General features: G+C 53.0%; 2 protein-coding genes across 2 annotated transcripts in view; one reads left to right on the top strand and one right to left on the bottom strand.

Annotated features, from left to right (window-relative positions):
• Positions 1–1879: 1879 nt before the first annotated feature.
• The window catches only part of LOC127057768 (collagen and calcium-binding EGF domain-containing protein 1-like), a 38189-nt gene continuing 14550 nt past the window's right edge, over positions 1880–25518 (top strand). Inside the window, exons 1-2 of the mRNA XM_050966826.1 lie at positions 1880–2184; positions 9042–9122. Coding sequence (XP_050822783.1) covers positions 2102–2184; positions 9042–9122 — 164 coding nt within the window. The 5' untranslated portion in view covers positions 1880–2101. The remainder of the gene's footprint in view (positions 2185–9041; positions 9123–25518) is intronic.
• LOC127057786 (ragulator complex protein LAMTOR4-like) lies at positions 6386–6886 on the bottom strand. The gene has a single exon (XM_050966855.1). The coding sequence runs from the start codon at positions 6877–6879 to the stop codon at positions 6580–6582; it is 300 nt and encodes a 99-aa protein (XP_050822812.1). The 5' UTR covers positions 6880–6886; the 3' UTR covers positions 6386–6579.

The raw sequence follows: 25518 nt of genomic DNA, 5'->3' as shown, positions 1-25518 counted from the left end.
CAAGCGCTTCCCCAGTGCTGTTTGTAAGGTTTGGTTGTGACCCTGAAATAGCTTCAGGTGTAAACTCCACATATATCACAATCAGCCTCTGGAAGGGGAGAGACTAGGGCCAGTTACTGGTGTAACTGACATCAGAATCTGGCCCATAAAATCTCAAGGGTCAGATCCTCAATTGGTGTAAATTGGCATCACACCATTGAAGTTTATGGAGCGAGGCTGAGTTACACATGCTGCCAGTCTGGCCCATGGGCGGAAGGTCCTTCAGTTGATCTCCCTGCCAGCACAGGATCATTCTCAATGTTTTGTTATTTTAAATTCCTCCAGAGAGAAAACTTCTCCCCCTTCTCTTAGGAGACTGATGCTTAGAGGTGATGGCGGGCTGGCAGCTGGCAGGGCCTTCTCCATGAGGGCCCCAGGGGCTCTGAAATTCCCTGTCATCCCTAGTCCAAAAGACTGGTGAAGGGCAGGGCTCATTTGATTCAGCTGGCCTTTGCAGAGAGGAAGGGGACCAAGGCTAGGCCATGCCATGGAGGTGTTGGTGTTTGATTGGGTGCCCCTGGCTGGTGGAAGGAGTAAGCTGATGTTTGCCATCCTGGTCTCCTGGTTTCAAATGATCGGCAAGGTGCTCCGAGCTGAACTTGGGAGTTTTGTATTTGTCCTGACTGGAGACAACATCCATCACCAGGACAATAATGCACTTTAGCTGCATGGGACCTCCCCCCTGTGCCCAGACAGGGGTGAAATTCCACCAACTCCAGGGGAGTTGGGCCTGATTTACACCCATGGGAAAGGAGAATCAGGCCCCTCATAGCCCATTCCTCTCCCTAGTGCCATGCCCAATGCCTGTGCTGGGTAAATAAACAGGGCCTGACTCTCAGTTCCACAAAGGTCCCTTTACACTTTTTTGGCAAGGGGCGCAAAAGAAGATGAAAAAGTGCTACCATTCCTCCCTCAGTGCTAGTCTCTACTCCCACTCTACATGGCTTTGGCACCCATTTTAACTGGACATGCCCCGGTAGGGTGACCAGAGGGCAGGTGTGAAAAATTGGGATGGGGTGGGGGGTAATAGGCAGGGCCGGCGCTACCATTTAGGTGACCTAGGCAATGGCCTAGGGCGCCAGAATTTTTAGGGGGCGCTATTTTGCCAGGGGGGCAGCACGCGGGTCCAGTGGATCTACTGCAGTCATGCCAGCAGACAGTCCGCTGCTGGAAAAGCTCTGGTGGAGCTGCTGCAGTCATTTCGGCGGACAGTGCACTGGTCTAAAGGCTCCAGCGGACCTACCGCAGTCATGCCTGCGGCAGGTCCACCGGAGCCTTTAGACCAGCAGACCGCTCGCCGGCATCACTGCGGCAGCTCCACCGGAGCCTTTCCAGCAGCGGACCATCTGCCGGCATGACTGTGGTAGGTCCACCGGGGCCGCGGGGGGCAGCGAAATGGCCGTCTGCCTAGGGCGTCAGAAACCCTGGCACCGCTCCTGGTAATAGGAGCCTATATAAGAAAAAGCTCCCAAAATTGGGACTGTCCCTATAAAATCAGGACATCTGGTCACCCTATCGTTGGGGCCCATAACCTGTGGCCAGTTCCCTGTCTGGCTGCAGGCCCATCATCGGTATCCCCGCAGGGGGAGAGGGTTAAGATGTAGCAAGATCCAGGCACAATTCCGGAGAGCTCCTGGAGATTGAACAAGATCCGGGCTGGGCTGGCAGAAGAAGGATGCTCCAGGGAGAGCTGGCGGGCCTGGGAAAGAAGCTGCGGGCTCTGGGCAGGTCTTGGTGGAGCGGGACGCAGCCTTTGGCACCAGGAGAGGGGGCTCTCGGCCAGGACACAAAAGGCGAGGGCGAAGCGGCGAAGAAGGCAGGGATCCGAGGAGGGCTGAGCTCTGACTTCGGGCCAGGGAGCCTGGGTGCAGGGCGGCGGAGCCAGACGGGCAGATAGCCCAGGAGAGAGCGGAGCTGAGGACACCCTGCGCAGGGACTGGGCGCCGGGCTGCCAGGCAGGGGGAGCAGCGGGAGAAGCCGAGCTGGCCCAGAGCCGCCAGCCCCTAGCGGGGTCCCGCATGGCCCGGCTGTGAGGGGTGCGCTGGGGAGGGAGTCCAGGGCGATGCTGCGCCTGCTGGAAGCCGAGCTGCTCTTCGCTTCCCTGCTCTCCGGCCCCTTCCCGCCGCTCTCCGGGGATCGGCAGAGGTGAGACGCGGGGCGCTTGGGGCTGCGGGGCGAGGGGGCCGGGCCGGGCTCCGAGGCAAGCCCTGGGCTCCCGCTGGGGAGCAGCGAGCCCCGTGGCCGGGGTGTGTGGGGCGGATCGGGGCCGGGGCGCAGCCGAGCCTGCTCCCTGCTCTGCCCTGGCGAACCCACCCCCGCAACCCTCAGTTCTGCGCTCGGGCCCCGCCTGGGAAGCTCGAACGGCTCCTTCCCGTAAGGAGCGTGACGGGGCGGGCGCAGCTTCTCGGCCACTAGCCGGCACCCCCCGTCTTGCCCCTCCGCAGGTCACTGGCGAGCCCGACGGGACTCTCCTTACACAGGTCTCTGGTGCCTGGCACCTGCCACTTATCCTCAGAGCCGCTGAGCTCCTGGGGCTGAGCCAGCACCTGCTATTCCAGTCCCCGGCTCCCCCCAGCTCTGCCAGTGCCCCCCCCCCAGTCCTCATCTGCAGCCCCCCCCGTTATTCCAGTTCCAGGTTCCTCCCCCAGCTCTGCCAGTGCCTCCCCGTCCTCACCTGCAGCCCCCTGCTATTCCAATCCCGGGCTCCCCCCCTCCAGCTCTGCCAGTGCCCCCCAGTCCTCAACTGCAGCCCCTCTGTTATTCCAGTCCCGGGCTCCCCCCCAGCTCTGCCAGTGCCCCCCCCCAGTCCTCATCTGCAGCCCCCCCCGTTATTCCAGTTCCAGGTTCCTCCCCCAGCTCTGCCAGTGCCTCCCCGTCCTCACCTGCAGCCCCCTGCTATTCCAATCCCGGGCTCCCCCCCTCCAGCTCTGCCAGTGCCCCCCAGTCCTCACCTGCAGCCCCCTCTGCTATTCCAGTCCCGGGCTTCCCCCAGCTCTGCCAGTGCCCCCCCCCAGTCCTTACCTGCAGCCCCCCTGCTATTGCAGTCCTGGGCTTCCCCCAGCTCTGCCAGTGCCCCCCAATCCTCACCTGCAGCCCCTTGCTATTCCAGTCGCGGGCTCCCCCCCCAGCTCTGCCAGTGCCCCCCAGTCCTCACCTGCAGTCCCCTGCTTTTCCAGTCCCAGGCTCCCGCCCAGCTCTGCCAGTGCCCTCCAGTCCTCACCTGCAGCCCCCTCTGCTATTCCAGTCCCAGGCTCCCCCCAGCTCTGCCAGTGCCCCCCCTCCAGTCCTTACCTGCAGCCCCTCTGCTATTGCAGTCCTGGGCTTCCCCCTCCCCCAGCTCTGCCAGTGCCCCCCAGTCCTCACCTGCAGCCCCCTGCTATTCCAGTCCCGGGCTCCCCCCAGCTCTGCCACTGCCCCCCAGTCCTCACCTGCAGCCCCCTACTATTCCAGTCCAGGGCTCCCCCCCAGCTCTGCCAGTGCCCCCCAGTCCTCACCTGCAGCCCCTTGCTATTCCAGTCCCGGGCTCCCCCCAGCTCTGCCAGTGCCCCCCAGTCCTCACCTGCAGCCCCCCTGCTATTTCAGTCCCAGGCTCCTGCCCAGCTCTGCCAGTGCCCCCCAGTCCTCACCTGCAGCCCCCCTGCTATTCCAGTCCCGGGCTCCCCCCAGCTCTGCCAGTGCCCCCCAGTCCTCACCTGCAGCCCCCCTGCTATTTCAGTCCCAGGCTCCCACCCAGCTCTGCCAGTGCCCCCCAGTCCTCACCTGCAGCCCCCTCTGCTATTCCAGTCCCGGGCTCCCCCCAGCTCTGCCAGTGCCCCCCCTCCAGTCCTTACCTGCAGCCCCTCTGCTATTGCAGTCCTGGGCTTCCCCCTCCCCCAGCTCTGCCAGTGCCCCCCAGTCCTCACCTGCAGCCCCCTGCTATTCCAGTCCCGGGCTCCCCCCAGCTCTGCCACTGCCCCCCAGTCCTCACCTGCAGCCCCCTACTATTCCAGTCCAGGGCTCCCCCCCAGCTCTGCCAGTGCCCCCCAATCCTCACCTGCAGCCCCTTGCTATTCCAGTCCCGGGCTCCCCCCAGCTCTGCCAGTGCCCCCCAGTCCTCACCTGCAGCCCCCCTGCTATTTCAGTCCCAGGCTCCCACCCAGCTCTGCCAGTGCCCCCCAGTCCTCACCTGCAGCCCCCTCTGCTATTCCAGTCCCGGGCTCCCCCCAGCTCTGCCAGTGCCCCCCCCAGTCCTTACCTGCAGCCCCCCTGCTATTGCAGTCCTGGGCTTCCCCCCCCCCAGCTCTGCCAGTGCCCTCCCAGTCCTCACCTGCAGCCCCCCTGCTATTCCAGTCCCAGGTTCCCCCTAGCTCTGCCAGTGCCCCCCCCCCAGTCCTTACCTGCAGCCCACCTGCTATTGCAGTCCTGGGCTTCCCCGCCTTAGCTCTGCCAGTGCCCCCCCCCTCAGTCCTCACCTGAAGCCCCCCTGCTACTCCAGTGCTGGGTCCTATTGCAGCCCTTTCACTGTAGGTCAATCCTTTGTGTTGTTTTGTTTAAAGATGCATTTAGTGTTGGGCTGACAATAGCCCTGTAGATGACAGGTCCTCTGTGGATTTGTCTACAGGGCAGGCACAGCATGGGCCCTGGCAGCAAGAGCTTCCCCACCTCTTGAGTGTGGACAGAAGAAAGAGTTCCGTCTCCATTGTGCATTCAGTCCCTAGCCTCTCTTCTGGGAGGGCCACCAAGGGGTTGCCAATTAGCGTTAATTGCATTTGGCAGTTGTGCCCTAGGAACTGGACCCATTTCACACAAGCCACTGAGCAGCCCTCAGCTGGTAAATGATTTTCAGCGCTTGCAACCTGGGCCAGCACTGAACTAATGATCTGGCAGCAAAGGGATCCAGACCCTGTTACTAATCCCCAGAGCCCCTCTGCAGCTCAGAGCCCCGAGCCCCTATGCAGCTCAGTCTGGCCCTACAGCATCAGAGTGCAGCACGGACTGACAATTGGGCCAAGGTGTGTGGTTGCTTTGTAATGTGGACAAGTGGGGGACTGGAATAAACTGAGCTCAGTGGGGCCTCATTGCGCTAAGGGCTGTACAAATGTGTCTGAAGACAGCCCTTGCCCCAGAGAGTTTATCATCAAAAGCTACTGCAGCCTCCAGTGTCAGGATCACCACATGCCTTTGCCCATCCCATGGAGGAAGGACCCCGGGGCCATGTGGTTCTTGTCCCCCTGAAGGGGTGCTTGGAACAGGCTTTGCACACAAACACCTTTCCTTACCCCTTCAGCATTTGTAACTGAGGTCAGGGAGCTGACTTCCAGCCTGGTTTAAGAAGGACTAACTCTAGTGACCCCGCTGACACTACATCTGCTTCCATCAGGTCTGAATCTGACCCCCCGGGAATTCTGAGGGAGGAAGGACTTCAGGTTTGGACTCCGATTCTCTTCTCACTTACGGGAGGGAAAATCAGACATAATTCCCTTACAGTCAGTGGGGTTACACCAGTGTCAACCTGGGGATAAGAGCGAGGCCCCAAATCAGGCCCATCTGTTTTGTTAACATGTTTGGTGCTGCAGAACGAGAGAGAGAAAGATCCCACTCATCTGCAAGACAGACAGACAGACAGCCTGTCTGAGCAGAATGATGTATAGCTAAGGACAAAAGCACCAAAGTATTTGCTAAGGGCCAGATCCTCCCCTGGCATAAACAGACACGCTGGCTCTGTTGACTTCAGTGGATCTATGCCAACGTAGAGCAACTGAGGCGCCGACCCTCAATTCCCTGCCTCACGTTTTGTGGCGCGTCCAAGTAAATTGTTTTTCCTGGTGTTGCATAAAGGACTAACTGGAAGCAATGACACATCTCCTGATGCCTGTCAAAAAAATATCTGCAAAAGATGTTGCAGACACGCCAGTTGTGTTGATGGGGCCAATGCTGCCAAACCTCCTACCCGCAGCAGCGCAACAACTTCCTCTCCTCCCCATGACACATGAACACTCTGCCTTACCCAGCTCCCAAACCACCGCATGGTGTGAGTCGGTGTGGTTTTCCGGGCCACTCTTAGACCCCCCTCGGGGTTGTTACTGCTGCAGCTGGCTCAGATGTTGTTACCAAGGAGTCCAGCCAGAGAGTTTAACAGTTTTTTTTTTGTTGTTTTTTAAGGAAAGACACTTTATTCTCTAAACAGTTACAGAGAGGCCCCTGGCTGGAGCAGATTTCCCCTCACCCCAAATCTCCAGAGAGCCCCACAGATGCTGCTGCAGCCTCTCCTCCTGTCGCCACCGGTTGGGGGTATTTAGAGGGGGCATTACTGGAGCCCTTCTGCCCCAGCAGGGGATCCTGGTGAAATGGGGGACCCCACCCAGCTAGCCCTAACGGGTGCAGAGGCTTTATTCAGGCAGCCATGGGGGGCAGGTGCTGCCAGGGGAAAGCTGGGGGGAGTCCCCGACCAGCCCCTATGACACCCCCACAGGTCAAGCCAGAGTCTGGTCAGGAACTCAAGGGGAGCCCTCCCCCCCATTTCACCCAGCCACACTCGTGCATGGACCCCACCCCCGCGGCTCAGACAGCGACCGGCTCCCACAAGTGGTTCTGTCGCTTCACCACGAAGATCTTCTGGCAGGAAATGGTCACCAGGAAAGTGTGCTCCCCGAACACCACTGATAGGCATTTGAACTGGGGGTCGGGGCCATGCTGGAGCTGGAAGCCACAGGCTGTGGCCACCAGCTCTGAGATCACCCCGGCCGTGTGCTCGGCGTTCTCCAGGTCACCGGCTGACGCCAGCACAGCTCCATCGCAGATCACCAGGTAGCCCAGCTGGTCGGGGATCCGCTCCAGCTCCTGGGTCAGCACCGTGGTCATCTCAGGGCAGCACAGTTGCCTGGGAGGGGGAACTCAGTGACTGAAGGACGAAATGGGTTGGATGGAGTTTAGAGAGTGTTTCAGGGAGGTTCCTGTGAGCTGCGGAAGAGTGCCGCCAGGATGACTTTGGCCCAGTGCAGCATTGCCAACTCTCGCAATATTGGATGTTTTGGTTAAAGCCCTAGTTCCACGAGTCATGTGATCAGACGAGATGCTCAGCTTTTGTTTTTAAAAAAGTGAGATTGTAGCCCAGGAAAGTTTGAAAAGGTGACTTGAGTGCAGCCTCCCAGGCTAAGAAATCAGAAGGCAGCTATAAAGAGCCCCACCTTTATTACTTTAAAAAAACTCTTATGATATTTAAGCCTCTCTTATGACTTTTGGGGGACGGACTCCTGCTTGTTTAACATTTGTGGCTGGCAACACTGCCAGTGCAACACACACACACACACACACACACACACACACACACACACACACACACACACACACACACACACACACACACACACACACACACACACACACACTTTGAAACTCATGAGCACTCTACGTCAAAGACAAGTTGCCTTTCCTGCCCTGCTTTTAGACACAATCCATACACTGGGGAATCAAAACTCCCCCATACCCTGGGGGTTAGGTTTTATTAATGAAAAAACTAACAAGATAACATAAAGAACAGCTACCACCTTCTCCCCAGGCTTGGCAATTCTAATAATAGCAGTAATTCCCTTTGATTGTTCACTAGCCAGTGTAGCAAAATTTTCATGGGCTGGTGATCACTAGCTATAACAGCATGACGTTAGCTAGCGCTCATTCACTATCAAAGGCAGGCATGTGACTAGATCACCAGACAAAGCAGGAGCGATACCACCTAGGGCTGGAAGATCACTAAGCACTGAAGGGATGCCCTTAGCTAGGGCTAGAAGACTCTGGCTAGAGCGCTAGAATGTAACTTCCCAGTCCGAGCAGTATGTTGCTAGCAGATCATATCAGGTCACTATGGGTAAGGGTAAGATTATGTAATGGAGGTCACAGATTCTGTGACTTTCAGAGACCTCAGTGGAGGGCAAGAGCTGTCAGCCAGCAGGGACCCTGGAGTTTTGAGCTGCCGTGGATGGCGAGGGGACTCTGGAACTCCCAGCCTCTGTGGAGCTCCCAGCCACTCCAAGCTGCTCAGGTGGTAGGTGCTGGACCCACCCCCCATCCTTCTGCAGTGGGGCTTGGGCTCCCATCCCCCGGGCCCCTCCCCACTCGTGCTTCAGTCCTCCCTCTATCAGCTCCATTTGTCACAGTTATTTTTAGTAAAAGTCAGGGACAGGTCACAGGCTTCCATTACTTTTTGTTTATTGCCCATGATCTGTTCCTGACATTTACTAAAAATAACCTTGGCAAAACCTTAACCTAATAGCAAGGTAAAGGCAGGCAGGCCACTGGCTAGGAGCCCTGGCCAAGAGCAGCGTATTGTCATGAACTGGGTGTAACCTTGTCATGCCTTGGGTTAAAAACTCATTGAGGTTGGTAGGTGTGAACTCATCCTTCTGTTAACGTAACTGTAAACATAAACGCCACCCAAGACAAAGGTGTGTGTGAACCCGCCCAGGTGCTTCTGGGCTGAGTATTGCTTGGGGTAGGTTTGTATGGGTGTGTGAGAGATCACAATGAAACTGAGGACCCAGCCAAGACCAGAGAGAAAAAAAAAAACAAGAAAGCCTATAGGGCCTGGTCTGCACTACAGAGTTAAGTTGCTATAAGCTGCCTTCTGATGACCTAACTCTGTAAGTGTCTACACTACAGCGTTGCTCCCGCAGATATAAGTTGCCCACTACACCCACCTAATCAGTCTGCAAGAGGCATAGCGCTTAGGCTGACGCAGTTAGGGCACCAACGTTTGACTAGCCTCTCGGGTCACAAGTATCCAAGGGCACTTGCCTGTAATGTGGTCTGTTTGGAGGGACAGTTAATTCTGACAAATACAACCTTAAGGACCTCACGTCACTCCAGACCCAAGGCCAGTGAGCACAAGCCACCAAACCGTGTCTACTGACAGGTGCTTATGACGCTCAGGTGGGACAGGCTGATGTGGCTTTAGGAACCAAGGCAGCCTGCGAGCCGATCTGGAAGGAACAAACTAGACTTAAACTCCTCCTTCATCTTTCCTGCAGCGAATCTTGTCCTGAGAATAAAATCCTGACCATGGAATATTCCTGCACGGGAGCAGGCGGGACGCCAGCCACATGCTTACGGTAAGTCATGTGCCTCTCTGAGAGCTCAGGGCAGGAAAAGGGAGGCATCTGTAGCACCCCAAGGATTTTGAAATTGAGGGGCATCTGGAAAGCTTTTTCTTTTCTGTAATGAGGATAAAGAAACAGTTCACAGCTCTCAGGATAGACTGACCGTGACAGAGTGTACTCTAATGGTTAAATCTGGGGAAACAGGAGCCAGGACACCTGGGTTCTATCTCTGGTTCTTCCACTCTTGCACCAAGGGCAAGTCCCTTCTGCTCTCTGTGCCTCGGTTCCCATAGCTGTACAATGGGGATAATAAGTGCACCACAAGGGGTCTGATCCTGCATTGCTTGCACAGTCACAGTGCCCAGGCAGAACCCCAGCTGGTGTAAATCAACATTGCTCCAAGGACTCCAGTGGAGCTATGCTGACTGCGGAGAGTGTGAATGGGTGAGGAATGCAGGATCAGGCCTGAGGGCATTCCGGGCTTAATGAGTTCATATTTGTAAAACACTCACAGTATTATTGTTGTTACCCAGAGCTTCTCCAGTGAAACCCTCCCGGGCATGACCCAGTCAGGGCTTTGTGTGTTGAGGTGCTGTGTGTGATCTATAGCCCTATTGAGATCACTAATCCTGTACCAGAAACAGGAGGTCTGAAGTGGCCAAACCCAAACCATGTGTCTCTCTGAGGCAGCCCAGCTGAGCACCAGATGTGGCCAGCTTCCCTCGGACCAGCGTCATCTCCAGTCAAAAACGGTCTGGCAGCCTCCAGTCATTGCAAAGGCATTTTTTAATGCAGACGCTCCAGCATTTTTTGTGCAGCGCCAAGGGAATTCTTGAGCCTTTGGAGACTGGAGAAATAGAATAGCGTGGAGTTTTGGGAGAGAGCTGAATACACCCAGCCATTTGCTGAAAGAGAGATTGCAGACGCACATGGCAACTCTGTGCCCATTGCACTGAATCCTTGGGTCTCTCTTTGGCTATGTCCACACTTACGGTGGTGTGTCGAGTACCAACGAGCTGCAGTGAAAGGCAGGTTGTATCCCCACTTGTCACTGCAGTGTGTGTCTACACTTTGCAGTGAAAGGCTCTGGAAGGGTTGGGAGGCAGCAGGACATTGCACAGCTACAAACAGCAGTGTAGACGGGAGTCACTGCTTGGGTGTGCAAAGAGCCATGTAGTGTATGTACCCTGGGGGATTCAGGCGTGTAGCGCACTCTACTCACCTAAGCCGTCCCACACCATCTACACACTATAGACACCCATGAGTGTGCAGTGTCCCTACTCTACACGCCACCGTAGACGTACTTTTTGATCCAACAGGTTTGTAGTCGCATTGCCTCTGCAATACTCTAGGTGCTGTCCACACTCACACATAGAGACAGTATATTTTCAAGGGCATCTGAGTGGTTTAGGAACCTACATCCCATTTCAAAAGTGACTTAGTACCAGATTTTAAAAGGTATTTAGGTGCCTAGCTCCCACTGAAATCAATGAGAGTTAGGAGCTTAAATACCCTTGAGGACCTGGGCTTTAGTACTTTGAGTTTTAATGAAAGTCAGCGACACCCTGGGCTTGTCTACACTTATATGCCACAGTAGCACTTCAGTATATACACAATCTACACTGACAGGAAGGATACTGCCACCAGCGTAGGTAATCCATCTCCCCGAGAGGTGGTTGCCAGGTCAATGGAAGAATTTTTCTGTTGACCTAATGCTGCCTACACCAGAGGTTAAGTTGTCTTAACTGCGCTGCTGTGGATTTTTCACACCCCGACTGATTTTGATAGTTTGACTTAATTTTCTGGTGTAGACGAGGCCTTAGGCTCTTAAATCACATGTGTAAATGGGACTTGGCCACTAGGTCACACAGGGCTGGTCGACACAGGGAACTGACATCAGCACAGCTACATCTCTCAGGGGTGTAAAAAGCCACAACGCCGAGCGACGTAGTTAAGCTGATGTAACCACTGGTACAGACAGTGCTGAGTCAATGGAAGAATTCTTCCATTGACCTAGCTACTGCCTCTCGTGGGGTGTGTGAATTAAGCAGCGGTTCTCAAACTGTGGGTCAGGACCCCAAAGTGGGTGACAACCCCATTTTAATGGGGTTGCCAGGGCTGGTGTTTAGACTTGCTGGAGCCTGGGGCTAAAGCCCGAGTCCTGCTGCCTGGGGCCAAAGCCGAAGCCTGAGCTGCACCGCCCGGGGCTGAAACCCAAAGGCTTCAGCCCTGGGGAGTGGGGCTCGGTCTTTGGCTTCAGCCCAGGCAGCAGGGCTCAGGTTACAGGTCCCTCGCCCAGGGTTGAAGGAGGGGGAGGCGGGCTCCGGTGGGCTCAGGCCTGAGTCCCCCTTTCTGGGGTCGTGGAGTCATTTTTGTTGTCATAAGGGGGTCACGGTGCAATGAAGTTTGAGAATCCCTGAACTCCAGTGACAGGAGAACCCCTCCCATCACCGCAGTGAATGTCAACATGCAAACGACTGGTGCAGCGGCAGCCAGGAAGATGTTACCCCACGCTTTAGTTAAACTGCAAGTTATTGGGCTCAGTGTCGAAATCACTAGGTCAATTTCTATACTCTGTGCCGTGTAGGTCAGAGAACATATCCAAACAGTCCCTTCCGGCCTTACAGAAAATTGGATAAAGCTATATCCGAGGCTGCGTTAGGGAAGGGATAGCGGATACAGTCAAAATAGTTAGATTTCAGATCAATAAAGGAAATCAATAACTACCATCCTCAAGTAGCCCTGTGCCAACATCGGTAATGTTATCCAGAGGAAGAAGCAGCATGTTTAGGACACCCCACAATGATGGGTGGGACAAAGGAGAGGGGGAGGAGTCAAAGAGGACCCCTAGATCTGAGTGTCAGATGGGGCTGGGGTGTGATCAGTCACAACAGAGGAAGCAGGAAAGGTTAGGGAGGGAAGATGGGGAGATCAGTTCAGAGAAGGCGAGATGCAGATTGGATGTAGAGAGGCAGGTCAGGAGAGGGGAGGTAGAGTTATGAGTCACTGGCATAAAGACAGTAGCTGAAGCCATGTGAGTGGATGAGATCCCCCAGAGGCAAGGGGTAAAGAGAGACGAGGAGGACAGATCCTTGTGAGACATCCAGGCTGGAGGAGGAGAAGACCCCACTTAGCGAGCCACTGAAGGAACAGGAGGTAAGAGGAGAGGAGAGAAGCACAAATGTTGAGTGATTATGTGGAGAAGTTCGGATGCCTGTTGTAACTAACCAGCCCCCTTGCAGGAGGAGAGGCTGAGAAATTACTATTGCAAAGCACAAGGGTGTACAAACACCCCCCTGCCCCCCGTGGAACTGAACTGGGGTGGTCGAGTTGCCTCTCCCAATCCAGTGTTCTGATTTCGGAGGGCAGTCCCTGGAATGGACCAGGTCTTGCTACCTGCTCTGTTGGGCAGACCCTTGAGGCTTCTGCATGCTGTCACCCGGGCTGGAGCAGAAATTGGAAGCACGGTGGCTGGCTGAACCTTTGCCCAAGCTGCCTGCTGAGTCAGCGATGATTACAGGGCTGGCTGGGAGCAGAGCCAAAAACCTTGCAGGGCCCTGCCGAGCCGAGCTTCCCCTGAACTCTTTCATTACTGCAGCAGCTGGGCTCCAGCATTTTAATTAGTGAAATTGTGCAGGGACGCAGAGGGGGAGCGAGCGTGGGGGAGTTATTCCATCGGGCATTTGCTGCTCCTCTCAGCATGGGCTTCAGAGTCAAAGGCACGACTGGGCTTGGCTGGGGCTCCCCCCAAACGCTGACTCGGGGGATGCTGAATCAGCATAGTGTATGCCCCCCCAGTTGACATGCATCACATATTCTCGAAGTCCCCTCTTCAGCTCCAGCTTGACTGGCTTCAGCAGCCCCGATGCTGCAATCTGGAAGAGCTGCTGGGCCAGGTCCTTGGCCCCAGCCCCGCAGTACCCGGCGTAGCTGGGAGCAAGCAGCTAGAGAGGAATTTTTCTGCCAGTCCAGTCCCCAACACAAGGCACAGTTGGTCCAAGGTGAGCTCATGCAATGACTGCTTTGCTGGTGCACAGCAGTTCAGGCCTTTGGTCCTTCTACCCCAGCCACACCCCTGGCAGGTGGGGGTAGCATAGAGCTGGCTAAACTGGCTCTTGCCCACACAGCGATTTCCCCTGTGCCAGGAAAATCTCCAGGTAATTGGCAAAACAGGCCTGGAGGCTGCTTTGTGTCTCCAGACTGGTGCCAAGCTGGCTCAGTGGGGACCAAGATCTGGTCTTCAGCTAGGGGCAGTAGAGCAGGGGCGGGCAAAGTTTTTGGCCTGAGAGCCACATTAGGTTTCAGAAATTGTATAGACGGCTGGTTAGGGGAGCCTGTGACTCCCCAGACAGCCAGGAGTAGCCAGGCCCCACCCCCTATCTGATCCCCCTGCCTCTTGCCCCCTGATGACCCCCCCCGATTCCTGCCCCATCCACCCCCTCCCTACTCTCTGTCAGCCTTCAGAACCCCTCCCCCTGACTGCCCCCCACCGCCCCATCCAACCCCTCCTGTCATTCCTGAATGCCCCGTCGAGACCCCTGCCTTATACAACCACCCCTTCTCCCTGTCCCCTGATCACCCCCTGAACCCCTGTCCTGACTGCCCCCCTGGAACCCCTGGTTTTCCGCCCTCTGACTGCCCTGACCCCTATCCACACTCCTGCCCCCTGACCACCACCCCAAACTCCCCTGCCCTCTATCTATCTATCTCTGTGCCCACTGGAGCAACTTCTTCATTCCTTCTGGCACAGAGTCAGCTGACCCCAGCCCAGATCTCAGTACATCACCCAAAGGAGGAAGAGATCGGGTAGGGTGGTTGTGGCAGAGGCCAACTTAGCTAGGCAGCACAGTGCAGCCTCAGCAGCAGAACAGCCTTACTGAGATCAGACCTTGCCATGAGATCACAGAATGAGTGGAGGAGTGGAATGCAATGGATCTCCCCTCCCTAGTTTGGTATGACGCAGTCTGATGATATCCTAGGCAAGACTGTCCCAAGCAAGACAGTGAGACCTTCCAGAGCCATCACTGGGGTAGTCACAGTGTGAGTGTCGTGTGATGCTTTCATCCCAGAGGACAATGTTTGAAAAGGAGCCAGCCCAATTCTAGCCGGAAAGTTCAGCTCCAGGGAAGGGGAAGTACCGAATGACCGAGTCCGAAGGAAGAAAGTTATGTTTGGCTGGTAATCCGGGCTGGCCTACACTGGGGGTGGAGAAGGAAGGAACTGAGAAGGCCACTCAGATCCCAGCTTTATGGGCCTCTCTGCCTGGTAGCACACAGATGGGATCTGGAGAGAGGTCTGCTCCAGTCCTCCTTCCCCCGCCAGCCTGGAGGGGGCACCATGGCTGCAGCACCCATTCTTGAGGGGAGGTTCTGTATTCCTCTCACTCGGGGTGCTGGGCAGTAGATTTACACTGGAGCATTACCAGTGATGTCAATCAGGTTGCCCCCCCAGTGTGACACCAAAATTCTTTTGCCTGGCAGAGAAAGCATGTTGTACAGACAAAACTACACAGGATCTTTTCAGGGGGCAAGACAAAGATGCCACATTTATTATGATAATCTGATTTATGACCAATAACTAATATTTTAATCCTTATACACACACATTATACCTAATACCTATACATACACACACACACACATTCATACACATACACACACATTCACATCCATCAGATGTTTTGCAGCTGCTGCATAGTTACCAGTCCTGGACATAGCTTGAGTTCGTGGCTTGATTTTGCAGCTTGGGTTCATAGCTTGAGGCAGCTAACGGGCCAGGAAAGCCGGGCACAAGGATGAGTTGGGTCTCTGTTGGGCCTGCACCGATTCCCTTCCATGTTGGCAGCAGAATGTTCCCCTCCAAAGTCTTCCATCTCACCCATCCTTTTTGTAGGCTTTAGTTTGAATCCAGAGTCTATAGGTCTTGCTGTGTCACGCTGCCTCTGGGTTTGGGGATAGATCACCTGTCAATTGCAGGCATGACTTTCAGCCTAGGACCTGGCTTTGATCTTCCTTCTATTGTACCTTTTCTTTTTAGGGTGGACTCTTCTTACTTTGTTAGGGCTCTTGTCTGCATCTTCAGTTAGTGGGGTTTGAACTCTATTTAATCAGGGCAGGCTGGGGCTGGAGGTTGATTCCATCATCCATACATACCTCAGTCACACAGCTAAACTAAACTAATAAGATTACAGCAGGGTTTGCAAAAATGAAGGAAGCTTTTACAAAATGGAGTAAGCGTTTTAAAATGGGGTTTGAATTACAATATGGTAAACATTGAACAGAAGTTACAATGTAGACAAGTGTAGTGAATGGTGAACAGACGTTACATTAATAAAGTGAACAATTAAAAACAATTTCATATATCAGTTCTACATTGTCCCCCTTTTGACCCTTCAATCCAGGGGTACTGAATGGGTCACACTTTATGTAATTGTTTTAAGGCAGAACCAACATAACTAATAGGACAATGAGGGGGTGAAAAATTATATTTAGGACTGCTGACCAGGTGGGCTGCTTCTACAACACTTTGCCCCTTGATCTATGATTATTACAGTAGTTGTTGTCACTGTAGGGCACAGGTGATCTGTTGCAAATAAACCAAACAATTATAACCAGGTGAATATAACTAAAACCATTACAATTGACTAAACACCAGATATAACCTACACACAAATGCAAACAATTATAGTTATAATAATTGGGAATACAATAAAACCATTACAATCATTGGGTACATTGACAAATAAAATGAGGCCCAAGTCTGATGCTGCAATAGCCATCAAACAATAAAAGTTACTGAGGTCAGGACCTTCTTAAGCACACACAACAAATAAGACTTTGTAGGAGGACCACAGTTGTTATGCAAGGTTAAGCTGATTTGGACTTAAACTAACATTTAGTTGCTAAAATGTTGCAGAATCCCCTATTTTTAACACTTGTTCTTAAGAGGTTTCTGGGGACCTGAAAGATGGGGCCCTACAATTATGGGCCAAGGTCTTACAGGTTATGGGGGCCCAAGAACTACCCTTCAGGGCTTGGGGAAGTAGAACCAGGGTACATAGAGGAAAGTGTGGAATTAACAATACAAGAAAATGTAACTAACAATACAAATGTATTAATAACAAAAATTAACAACAAAATGACTATTAGAGAACCTAACAAAAAATAAACCTGATGCACTGGGGACGAAAGTCTTCTGGACACAAGTGGTGATTGATAAGTTGGATGGACATGGGGGAAGTAGAGAGAGTAAAAGACATTTATCCTGTCTAGTGTAGTATTTCTCTGTTTCTGGACCCAGTGCCAGCACAGGACCCGACGAGAGACAGACACAGAACGTACAACACGGAACACTGAACACAGACTTAGTCGCGACACTATAACCCTTCAGCTGGTACCAGCTCTCCTGATGTTCTGGTTTAGAGCCTGAAAAATAGAAGCTTAGAAACAAAATTAGCACAGTGCTCCCACATGGCAGACCCTGCTTAGTCTCTGCCACAGTGTGTTCAGTACTTGGGGCTGCACAAATGCTAATTAAGTGGTGCATTTTTTTGTGACTTTAGATTTTTTCCATTTTAAAATCCCCAGCCACTTTGCCATGGCCTGGAGGTCTGAGGCAGAAGCAGGCACTGTTGTTACTGTTGCAATGGCATTCTGGCCCTGGAAGGAGGAATCTACCCAAATATTCCCCTTTCCACTCTCCAGAGAGGTCCCCAAAATGTGCCCCTTTTGGGGTCTCAAATGTTCCTTTTTCTGATGTTACTGCTGCTGTAAGATGTGAGAGTGCTGTTTTAACTCTCTGTACCCAACCTTAAGGGCATCTAACTAGGTTTGAGTACTACATACATTTTTATTTCTCTGCTTTTGCAGCAGAGTCTTGTAAAACTTGGTGCAGTTTTTTTATTTTTACATTTAGCCAATTGAAGGAATACCTCATTACAGGTTTTCCATAGAAGCCAAATTGCGGTTGCTTCCTTTTTCATTGGAGTTGAGGGTTTATATACCTAGCCAATTTGTTGTTTTTAAGAATATCTTTAGACAGTGTTTTTTTTAAATATTTTCCCCAACAGTTGTGAGCAACGACCGACGACAACAAAACCAAATTGACAAATATCAAGCATTATAACCCCTAATTCCTAAAAGAGCAGCTTACAACTTCTGAAAGAGCAGTTTCCCTTTTTAACTCCTGGAAGAGCAATTTAACCTTTTTAACTCCTGAAGGAGCAACTTGCAACTCCTGAAAGAGCAATTTTCCCTTTTTAACTCCTGGTAGAGCAACTTAACCCTCTCTAGGCCAGAAGGAGAGACACTAAGGCCTTGGCTACACTCACACTTTACAGCGCTGCAACTGGGGTGTGAAAAAACACCCCCCTGAACGCTGCAAGATACAGTGCTGTAAAGCGTCAGTGTAATCAGGGCAGCAGCGCTGGGAGCGTGGCTCCCAGCGCTGCACGCTACACCCGTAAGGGATGTGGTTTACATGCAGCACTGGGAGAGCTCTCTCCCAGCGCTGCCGCTCTGACTACACTCACACTTCAAAGCGCTGCCGCGGCAGCGCTCCCGCAGCGCTGCCGGGGCAGCGCTTTGAAATTCCAAATGTAGCCATACCCTAAGCCTCCCTCGGCCTACTACCACCAAGGGTTCATACTCACTCACTCACTCAGTTCATACACCAACTATAAAAATCCTTTCCAGGATCAGAGCGAGAAACACTAAGGCCATGTCTACATCTAAAATTTTGCAGCGCTGGTTGTTACAGCTGTATTAGTACAGCTGTATAGGGCCAGCGCTGCAGAGTGGCCACACTTACAGCAACCAGCGCTGCAAGTGGTGTTAGATGTGGCCACACTGCAGCGCTGTTGGGCGGCTTCAAGGGGTTTCGGGGAACGCGAGAGCAAACCGGGAAAGGAGACCAGCTTCGCCGCGGTTTGCTCTCGCGTTCCGCGAACCACCCTGCAAACCGCAGGGAAGGAGACCTGCTTGCTCGGGTTCGGGGAACGCGAGAGCAAACCGGGGAAGGAGACCAGCTTCGCCGCGGTTTGCTCTCGCGTTCCGCGAACCACCCTGCAAACCGCAGGGAAGGAGACCTGCTTGCTCGGGTTCGGGGAACGCGAGAGCAAACCGGGAAAGGAGACCAGCTTGATTACCAGAGGCTTCCTCAGGTATGCTGGGATACCTGCTTATTCCACGGAGGTCAAGAAAAGCGCTGGTAAGTGTCTATACTTGATTACCAGCGCTGGATCACCAGCGCTGGATCCTCTACACCCGAGACAAAACGGGAGTACGGCCAGCGCTGCAAACAGGGAGTTGCAGCGCTGGTGGTGCCCTGCAGATGTGTACACCTCCTAAGTTGCAGCGCTGTAACTCCCTCACCAGCGCTGCAACTTTCTGATGTAGACAAGCCCTAAGTTCTCCTCTTTAGCTCAGTCTTGCTATGGCTGAGGGTGTATGCACGTAGGATTTTTCAGTGTGGAGCGAGGATCTCTAAGTCCTCCTCCTGTTGCCTGACCTTGCTATGACCGGGGATATACCCACCTCCAATTATTTCCCCCCAGCAGTTCGGGGTGGAGAGAGGGATGCTAAACCTCTCCCCTTTTTCTCAGCCCTCCTATGACCGAGGGTGCGTATATCTTTTAATTATAAAAATTCTCAGTGCATAGTATTTTACTACTTGAACAAGATTTAAACCTAAACTTCTATTTCCTTCCGAGTTTGTGGTTAATTAACTGAAAGTTTACAATCTTTTTCCTATAGTTCCAGGCTTACTAAAGCTGGTGGTGTGCACACCAGTTTTTATAACAACTGTGGATTCTGTGCTTGCTCCCCCTTTGCATTCTCCACCAATAATGTTGTACAGACAAAACAACACAGGATCTTTTCAGGGAGCAAGACAAAGATGCCACATTTATTATGATAACAATCTGATTTATGACCAATAACTAATATTTTAATCCTTATACACACACATTATACCTAATACTTATACACACACACACATTCATACACACACACATCCATCAGATGTTTTGCAGCTGCTGCATAGTTACCAGTCCTGGACATAGCTTGAGTTCATGGCGTGATTTTGCAGCTTGGGTTCGTAGCTTGTGGAGGCTAACTGGCCAGGAAAGCTGGGTCTTTGTTGGGCATGCACCGATTCCCTTCCATGTTGGCAGCAGAATGTTACCCTCCAAAGTCTTCCATCTCACCCATCCTTTTTGTAGGCTTTAGTTTGACTCCAGAGTCTATAGGTCTTGCTGTCACACTGCCTCTGGGTTTGGTGATTGATCACCCATCAATTGCAGGCGTGACTTTCAGCCTAGGACCTGGCTTTGATCTTCCTTCTATTGTACCTTTTCTTTTTAGGGTGGACTCTTACTTTGTCAGGGCTCTGGTCTGCATCTTCAAGCTGGTGGGGTTTGAACTTTATTTCATCTGGACAGGCTGGGGCTGGAGGTTGATTCCATCATCCATACATACCTCAGTCACACAGCTAAACTAAACTAATAAGATCACAGCAGGGTTTGCAAAAATGAAGGTTGGAGGAAGCTTTTACAAAATGAAGTGATTGTTTTAAAATGGGGTTTGAATTACAATATGGCAAACAGTGAACAGAAGTTACAATGTAGGCAAGTGTAGTGAATGGTGAACAGACATTACATTAATAAAGTGAACAATTAAAAACAATTTCATTTATCAGTTCTACAAGCAGAAGAATGATCCTGTAGTTAAGGCGCTAGATTTGGACAGAGTGTTCCTAGCTCTGCCACAAGACTCCCTGTGTGGCTCTGGTTCTATCACTTAGCCTCATTGTGCCTCAGTTTCCCCAGCTGTAAAGTGAGGCTAATCACGCTGCCCTATCTTTGAAGTGTACTGTGAGGCTAATGGTGCAAACGTTCAGGCGGTGCCTAGAGATTTGGGGGATAAGGGCTGTATCCTAGGTCTTGGCTACACTGGCGCTTTACAGCACTGCAACTTTCTCGCTCAAGGGTATGAAAAAACACCCCCCCGAGTGCAGCAAGTTACAGCGCTGTAAAGCGCCAGTGTGAACACTGCCCCAGCACTGGGAGCGCAGCTCCCAGTGCTGCAAGCTAATCCCCACAGGGAGGTGGAGTACGTGCAGCACTGGGAGAGCTCTCTCCCAGCGCTGGCACTGCAACCACACTTGCACTTCAAAGCGCTGCCGCGGGAGCACTCCCACGGCAGCGCTGTATCACTGCAAGTGTAACCATACCCCTAGACAGACAGACAAGTGGATCAGGAGCTCACACAATGCTGTCTGGCTAAATGAGACCCCGCTGTACTAGAGGGATGGGGTTTAGAGAGCGGAAAGGCTGTGAAAGGCTAGGGTGTATCAACAGGGAAACACTGGGTGAAGTGCCCCTCTCCGGCCTGCACAGCTGCCCTCAGGAACTTGGTCTCTGTGCACAGAGCAGAATGCCAGAGTCCAGGTGTGCCGAGAGGAGAATCTTTGGGCAGGAACTGGGGGGAGCGACTGGGAGGGGCTGGGCCAGCAAGGAGAGATGCTCAGGGCCCAGGCTGTGGAGGAACAAAGGGTTAAAGCCATGGGTAGGCACCAGTGCCAGACCTCGAGGTGCATTGTGAGGCTGGGGGATGGCGGGACTGGAAGGTCATTTTAATTAAAGTGTCTCCACAGAGGGTTTGAGAAAACAAACCACAGGCTCCTCTCTGCCCCCGACTCTGTGGGAACACGGCTTTTGCTTTTAATTGAATTGTGCCACAGACATCTCCACTCTGCTGGGCTGTACCCTGCCTGGAGAGACACCCCACAGCTCGGCAGCAGCAGCCCATGCAGGGCAAGGACCCGGCCCAGCAGGAGCCACAGAGAACTTAAAGCCAGAGCAGGGGGCAGAGTAGGGGGTTGGCATTGGGCAATGGATCGTTCCATCTACAGGCTGCTGGGACTAAGCCAATGATAGGGATGGCAGTGGGACCGGTCCAGGATTCTTCGCATGTGGTCCCCAGCCAGCAGTCTCATTTTGACCCTCTTATCTGCACCCTGGTTTTCATTCCTTGTTCTGAGCTCTGTGGCCACACCTTTCCCCTAGTGGGCTCTGCACTTCTGCCCAGAATTCAGATTGGCTGGCAACGCCGCCACCACCAGCACAACCCTGACCTGGACTTAGCCTGCGCAGCCCAACAGCTAGGGGAGTGGCACTGACACGGATGCTGGAGTGCTGGAGTGCTGCCTCCCCAGAGATGGACATGGTTATTTTCTGCCCCTCTCTACATTCTGCTAGATGGGCACATGAACACACAGCTCCCAAGGGGCTGCCGGCGTGGCCTCTGCCCTACCAGGCTCTCGCCTGCCCCACGGTCCACCAGGGGTGGGAGAGCGGGGTGCTAAGGGGATGAGTGTATAAGAACAGGATTTCCTGCCTCTTCAGCTGGGCCCCCTCTCCAATGCAGCGCAGGATGAATCTCAGCAGCGTTTGCCAAGCGTCTCCCCCCAAGGACTCGGCCCTGAAGCTGCAATCCCTGCCCCACCAGCTGCTTTGCCGAGTTCTTTGCAGCTGACTCATCAGCCAGCGTGCTAACCTTCTCCTTCCCCCATTCCATCACCCTGCACAAGAGGGAAACTTGCCCCCAGCCCACTCCCCCTAATGGCAAGGACTAGACTTGCCCCTCCCCCTGTTGACTACGTGGGGTAGGTGCGGCCAATTCAGCAAACAGACCAAGCATCAGATTCACAAGAAATCAATGGACAGTGTCCCAGGCAAGGTCCTCAAAAGGCACTGGCTCTCAACCATGGGTACACTTACCCCTGGGGGTACACAGAGGTCATCCAGGGGGTACATCAAGTCATCTAGAGATTTGCCTAGGTTTACAACAGGCTATAGAAAAAGCACTAGCAAAGTCAGGGCAAACTAAAATGTCACACAGACAATGACCTGTTTATACGACTGTATATACTGTACACTGAAATGTAAGTACAGTATTTATATGCCAGTTGATTTATTTTATAATCATATGGTAAAAATGAGACCAGAAGCCATTTTTCAGTGATCATGTGCTGTGAGACTTGCATTTTTAGGTCTGATTTTGTAAGCAAGTGGTTTTTAAGTGAGGTGAAACCTGGGGGTACGCAAGAGAAATCAGACTCCTGAGAGGGCAACAGTAATCTGCAAAGGCTGAGAGCCACTGCTCAAAGGCATTTCAGCTCCTGACTTCCAGTGGCACCTAAATACCTTTGAGGCGCAAGTGACTAGAGAGCAGTGCCTGCTGGGCCTTGTGCTGGGGCACGCCCTGCTCCTGTCCTCTTTGCTCCGCACACGCACAGACCTTCTCTTGTGTAGATACCACGGTGCAGCTTACACACAGTGTTTCACCCCATCACCTTCCCCGACTCGTGCATGCACAGCATTTACAATGGCCTCTCGTTTTACCAGCCCTTCTCCAAAGGTGGGAGGCGAAGAGGTGACTCCACCAGAGAACTCCCTTTTGTCAGGCCCGGCTTGGCTCGGCTCGCTGCCACCACCCTCCATGCACTTCCTTCCCCTGCGTTTTTATCCAGTCTCCTTATTAATGGGCTAATTAGCTCATTAGCTACTCCAGCCCCAATCTGAGCTGGTAATCAGCCTCCGCCCCAGGGCCCAATTGGTTAACCAGTGACCGGAGGGCTTGTTCAGTTGCTGATTCCCAGCACTCATGGTCAGAGAACATCTCTGAGTCACAGTGCTGGCATGCGCGGTCCTTATTCACCACTCTGGCCCTGCGTGATTCGTTCCTGCTCGGCGTCTGGGTGGGGGACACACTTTAAAAACACTTGAAAGAGAAATTCAGCAGGCAGCGTGGTCTAGTGTTAGGGCAATGGACAGCGAGTCTTGGGTTCTGTTCCAGGCCCTGCCACTGGTCTGCTGGTGACCTTGGTGAGTAGGGTGACCAGGTGTCCTGATTTTATAAGGACACTCCCAATTTTGGGGTCTTTTTCTTATATAGGCTCCTTTTACCCCCACCCCCTGTCCCAATTTTTCACACTTGCTGTCTGGTCACCCTATCAGTGAGTCACTGCCCCCTCTGCATCTCTGTTTCTTCTCCTCTCCTGTGTCTGTCTTGTTTATTTTGACTGGCAGCTCTTTGAGGCAGTGATCTCTGCTGCTGTCTGCGTGGCCAGCACCTCTCGGCATCACTACAACAGCAATTGTAATGGTGCACGTGTCGACTAGTTCTCTCCTGAAGCGCATCTCATAGACTCAGAGATTTTAAGGCCAGAAGGGATCATCATGATCATCTAGTCTGACCTCCCGCCATGTCACAGGCCCCAGAGCCTCACCCACCCACTCCTGTAAGAGGCCCCTAGCCTCCGGCTGAGTTATTGACATCCTCAAATCATGGTTTAAAGACTTCAAGTTACAGAGAATCCACCATCTCCTCCATGCTACCATTTGAGTGTGTCCACTTCTGGGATTCTACAAGGCTTCTCCCTTCCAGTGAACCTTTCCCCTGCAGTTCCCCAATGCTCGCAGCTGCCTCAGATTTCATCAGCCCCCTTTGTCCCACCGTGGTTCATGCCATTGCCACATGTAACGGTCCAGTGGAGGCAGATGCCAGGAACGTCTCTAACAGTCCCCCCCCTTGTGGATTAAAGTGGCTTTATAAAACATATATCAGCAAAATCCCTTTGCTTTTTCTGTAATGTTCCCTGTTATTGCTGCAGCTCTGCAGCCTGGATGGTTTTCATGGAGCTTATGCCCTCATAAAACTCATCTCCACCTGCTGCTGCTCCCCAGGCCTGCAGCTAGATTAGCTTCCCTGTGTCTCTGAGACAAATGGCAGCCCTCACCCCTTTGCACTGACTGGCACTCCCTGCCTAGGGGCAGGGAAGACTGGGTTTGCAAGATGCTTGCAGTAGGAGTTACACTGGGAACCTTCTCAGGATCAGACCCTTAGACAGCAGCCAGGCCGCTGGTACATTGGTGACTTGATCCCATGATTAGCTCATTGCAGTATCAACAGTTTTGTTTGGTGGTTTATGGGAGTGGGGCATGGGATCCAGTGCTAAGTGGTTCCAGAGCCAGCGATTTAACTGGGCACCTGCTAGTCTAACTGGTTTCTGCACCAGCTGGTGGAGCTAGGCAAGGATCATCCCCTGCTTCTCTGTTCAGCATTTTTAAAGTGCCCATCCCACCACAGAACAGAGGTACAAAGGGCCAAATTCATCCTGGCACTGGAGGGGCGCTCAGGGGGGTGGGGACTGGCACTGGAGGAGGGTGGGGAAAGGTGGCAAGGTGTCTCCCCTATACTGAAGTTGCTAGGGAGTCAGTTTGGCTCTGGCCCAGGGCAGATCAGCCCCAAGACCTGCCCTCACTTGTGTCTGGCCTCCAAGGACCATTGCAACAGCTGGGAATAGCCAATGCACAGGAATATGCTGGCCATGACCCCTCTCTCCTTCAACATGCCCTGGTGCTAGAGACTCACATGGGGGTATGGCCTAGACCCTCCCCCCCCCCCCCCCCGCATATGGACTCTGCCAGGATTCCCCCTATATAGGAGGAATTCTCCAAAGCAGAAAATACAGTTGGTTTAAGGGCCCTGTCACAGGGTCGTCTGGACTCTTATCCCCCCTGCATGGGAATTCAATTGACTTTCTTAACCAGACTCTCTCATCCTTGTTCTGTTCCCAGGGACGCATCTCCCTGCTTCCCGTCTGGAGCACTAAGCTGACCTTGGCTGGTGCTCTCTGCTCTGCTTCCCTGCTCTCTCCCTAGAGGGCCGGGATCACTCTGTCTCGTCTCTGAGCCCCAGCTCACAGCACTTCCCAGCCAGTAGCAGCCTCTGTGCCAGTCTGTTACCACGAGGTCACCACTGCCCTGCTTCTAGCATCAGGCAGATGAAACTTACATACCCCTGGGCTCTCTCTCTCTCATTAGACGCATCCATTCACCATGCAGAGGTGGTGATGATGGATGTACTCCCCACCTCCCCTGCCACTGATCTCCTGTTCCCTTTCACCCAGCGCACTGTGAAACAGACATCAGGAGAGAAACTGCATTGAAGGTGATGCTACTACCTGTAGCAGCAAGGGAAACAAACCTCCAAACTGGGATTTTTTCTTTGACAGGTATTAGCCAGCACATCAGCCCAAATGAATAAGGCCTACCAAAGTGGACAGTGCAAAGGAAAGCAGAGCCCTGGAATTGTGTGTGGCAGGGGCAGGGGGATGCGGAGTGAAGATCTAAGATACTCCAGGACAAGCCTCTGCTAGACTGAGCAGTGGTGGACTAAATAAGTGTGTGTGTTGGGGCGGGGGAGGGTGTTAAAATTGTTATCTCTAACCTGCTTCTTGCTTGCATCTGACGAAGTGGGTATTCACCCACGAAAGCTCATGCTCCAATACGTCTGTTAGTCTATAAGGTGCCACAGGACTCTTTGCTGAAATTGTTGTTATTAGT

Source organism: Gopherus flavomarginatus, chromosome 9 (genome assembly GCF_025201925.1).
Source record: "Gopherus flavomarginatus isolate rGopFla2 chromosome 9, rGopFla2.mat.asm, whole genome shotgun sequence".
Taxonomy (NCBI): domain Eukaryota; kingdom Metazoa; phylum Chordata; order Testudines; family Testudinidae; genus Gopherus; species Gopherus flavomarginatus.
Note: the sequence above shows the minus strand (reverse complement) of the source record. Positions and strands in the feature narration are given on the sequence as shown.

Excerpts from the sequence above, each read along its gene's own strand:
- LOC127057786 (XM_050966855.1), bottom strand. The coding sequence starts at position 6,879 with ATGACCACGGTGCTGACCCAGGAGCTGGAGCGGATCCCCGACCAGCTG.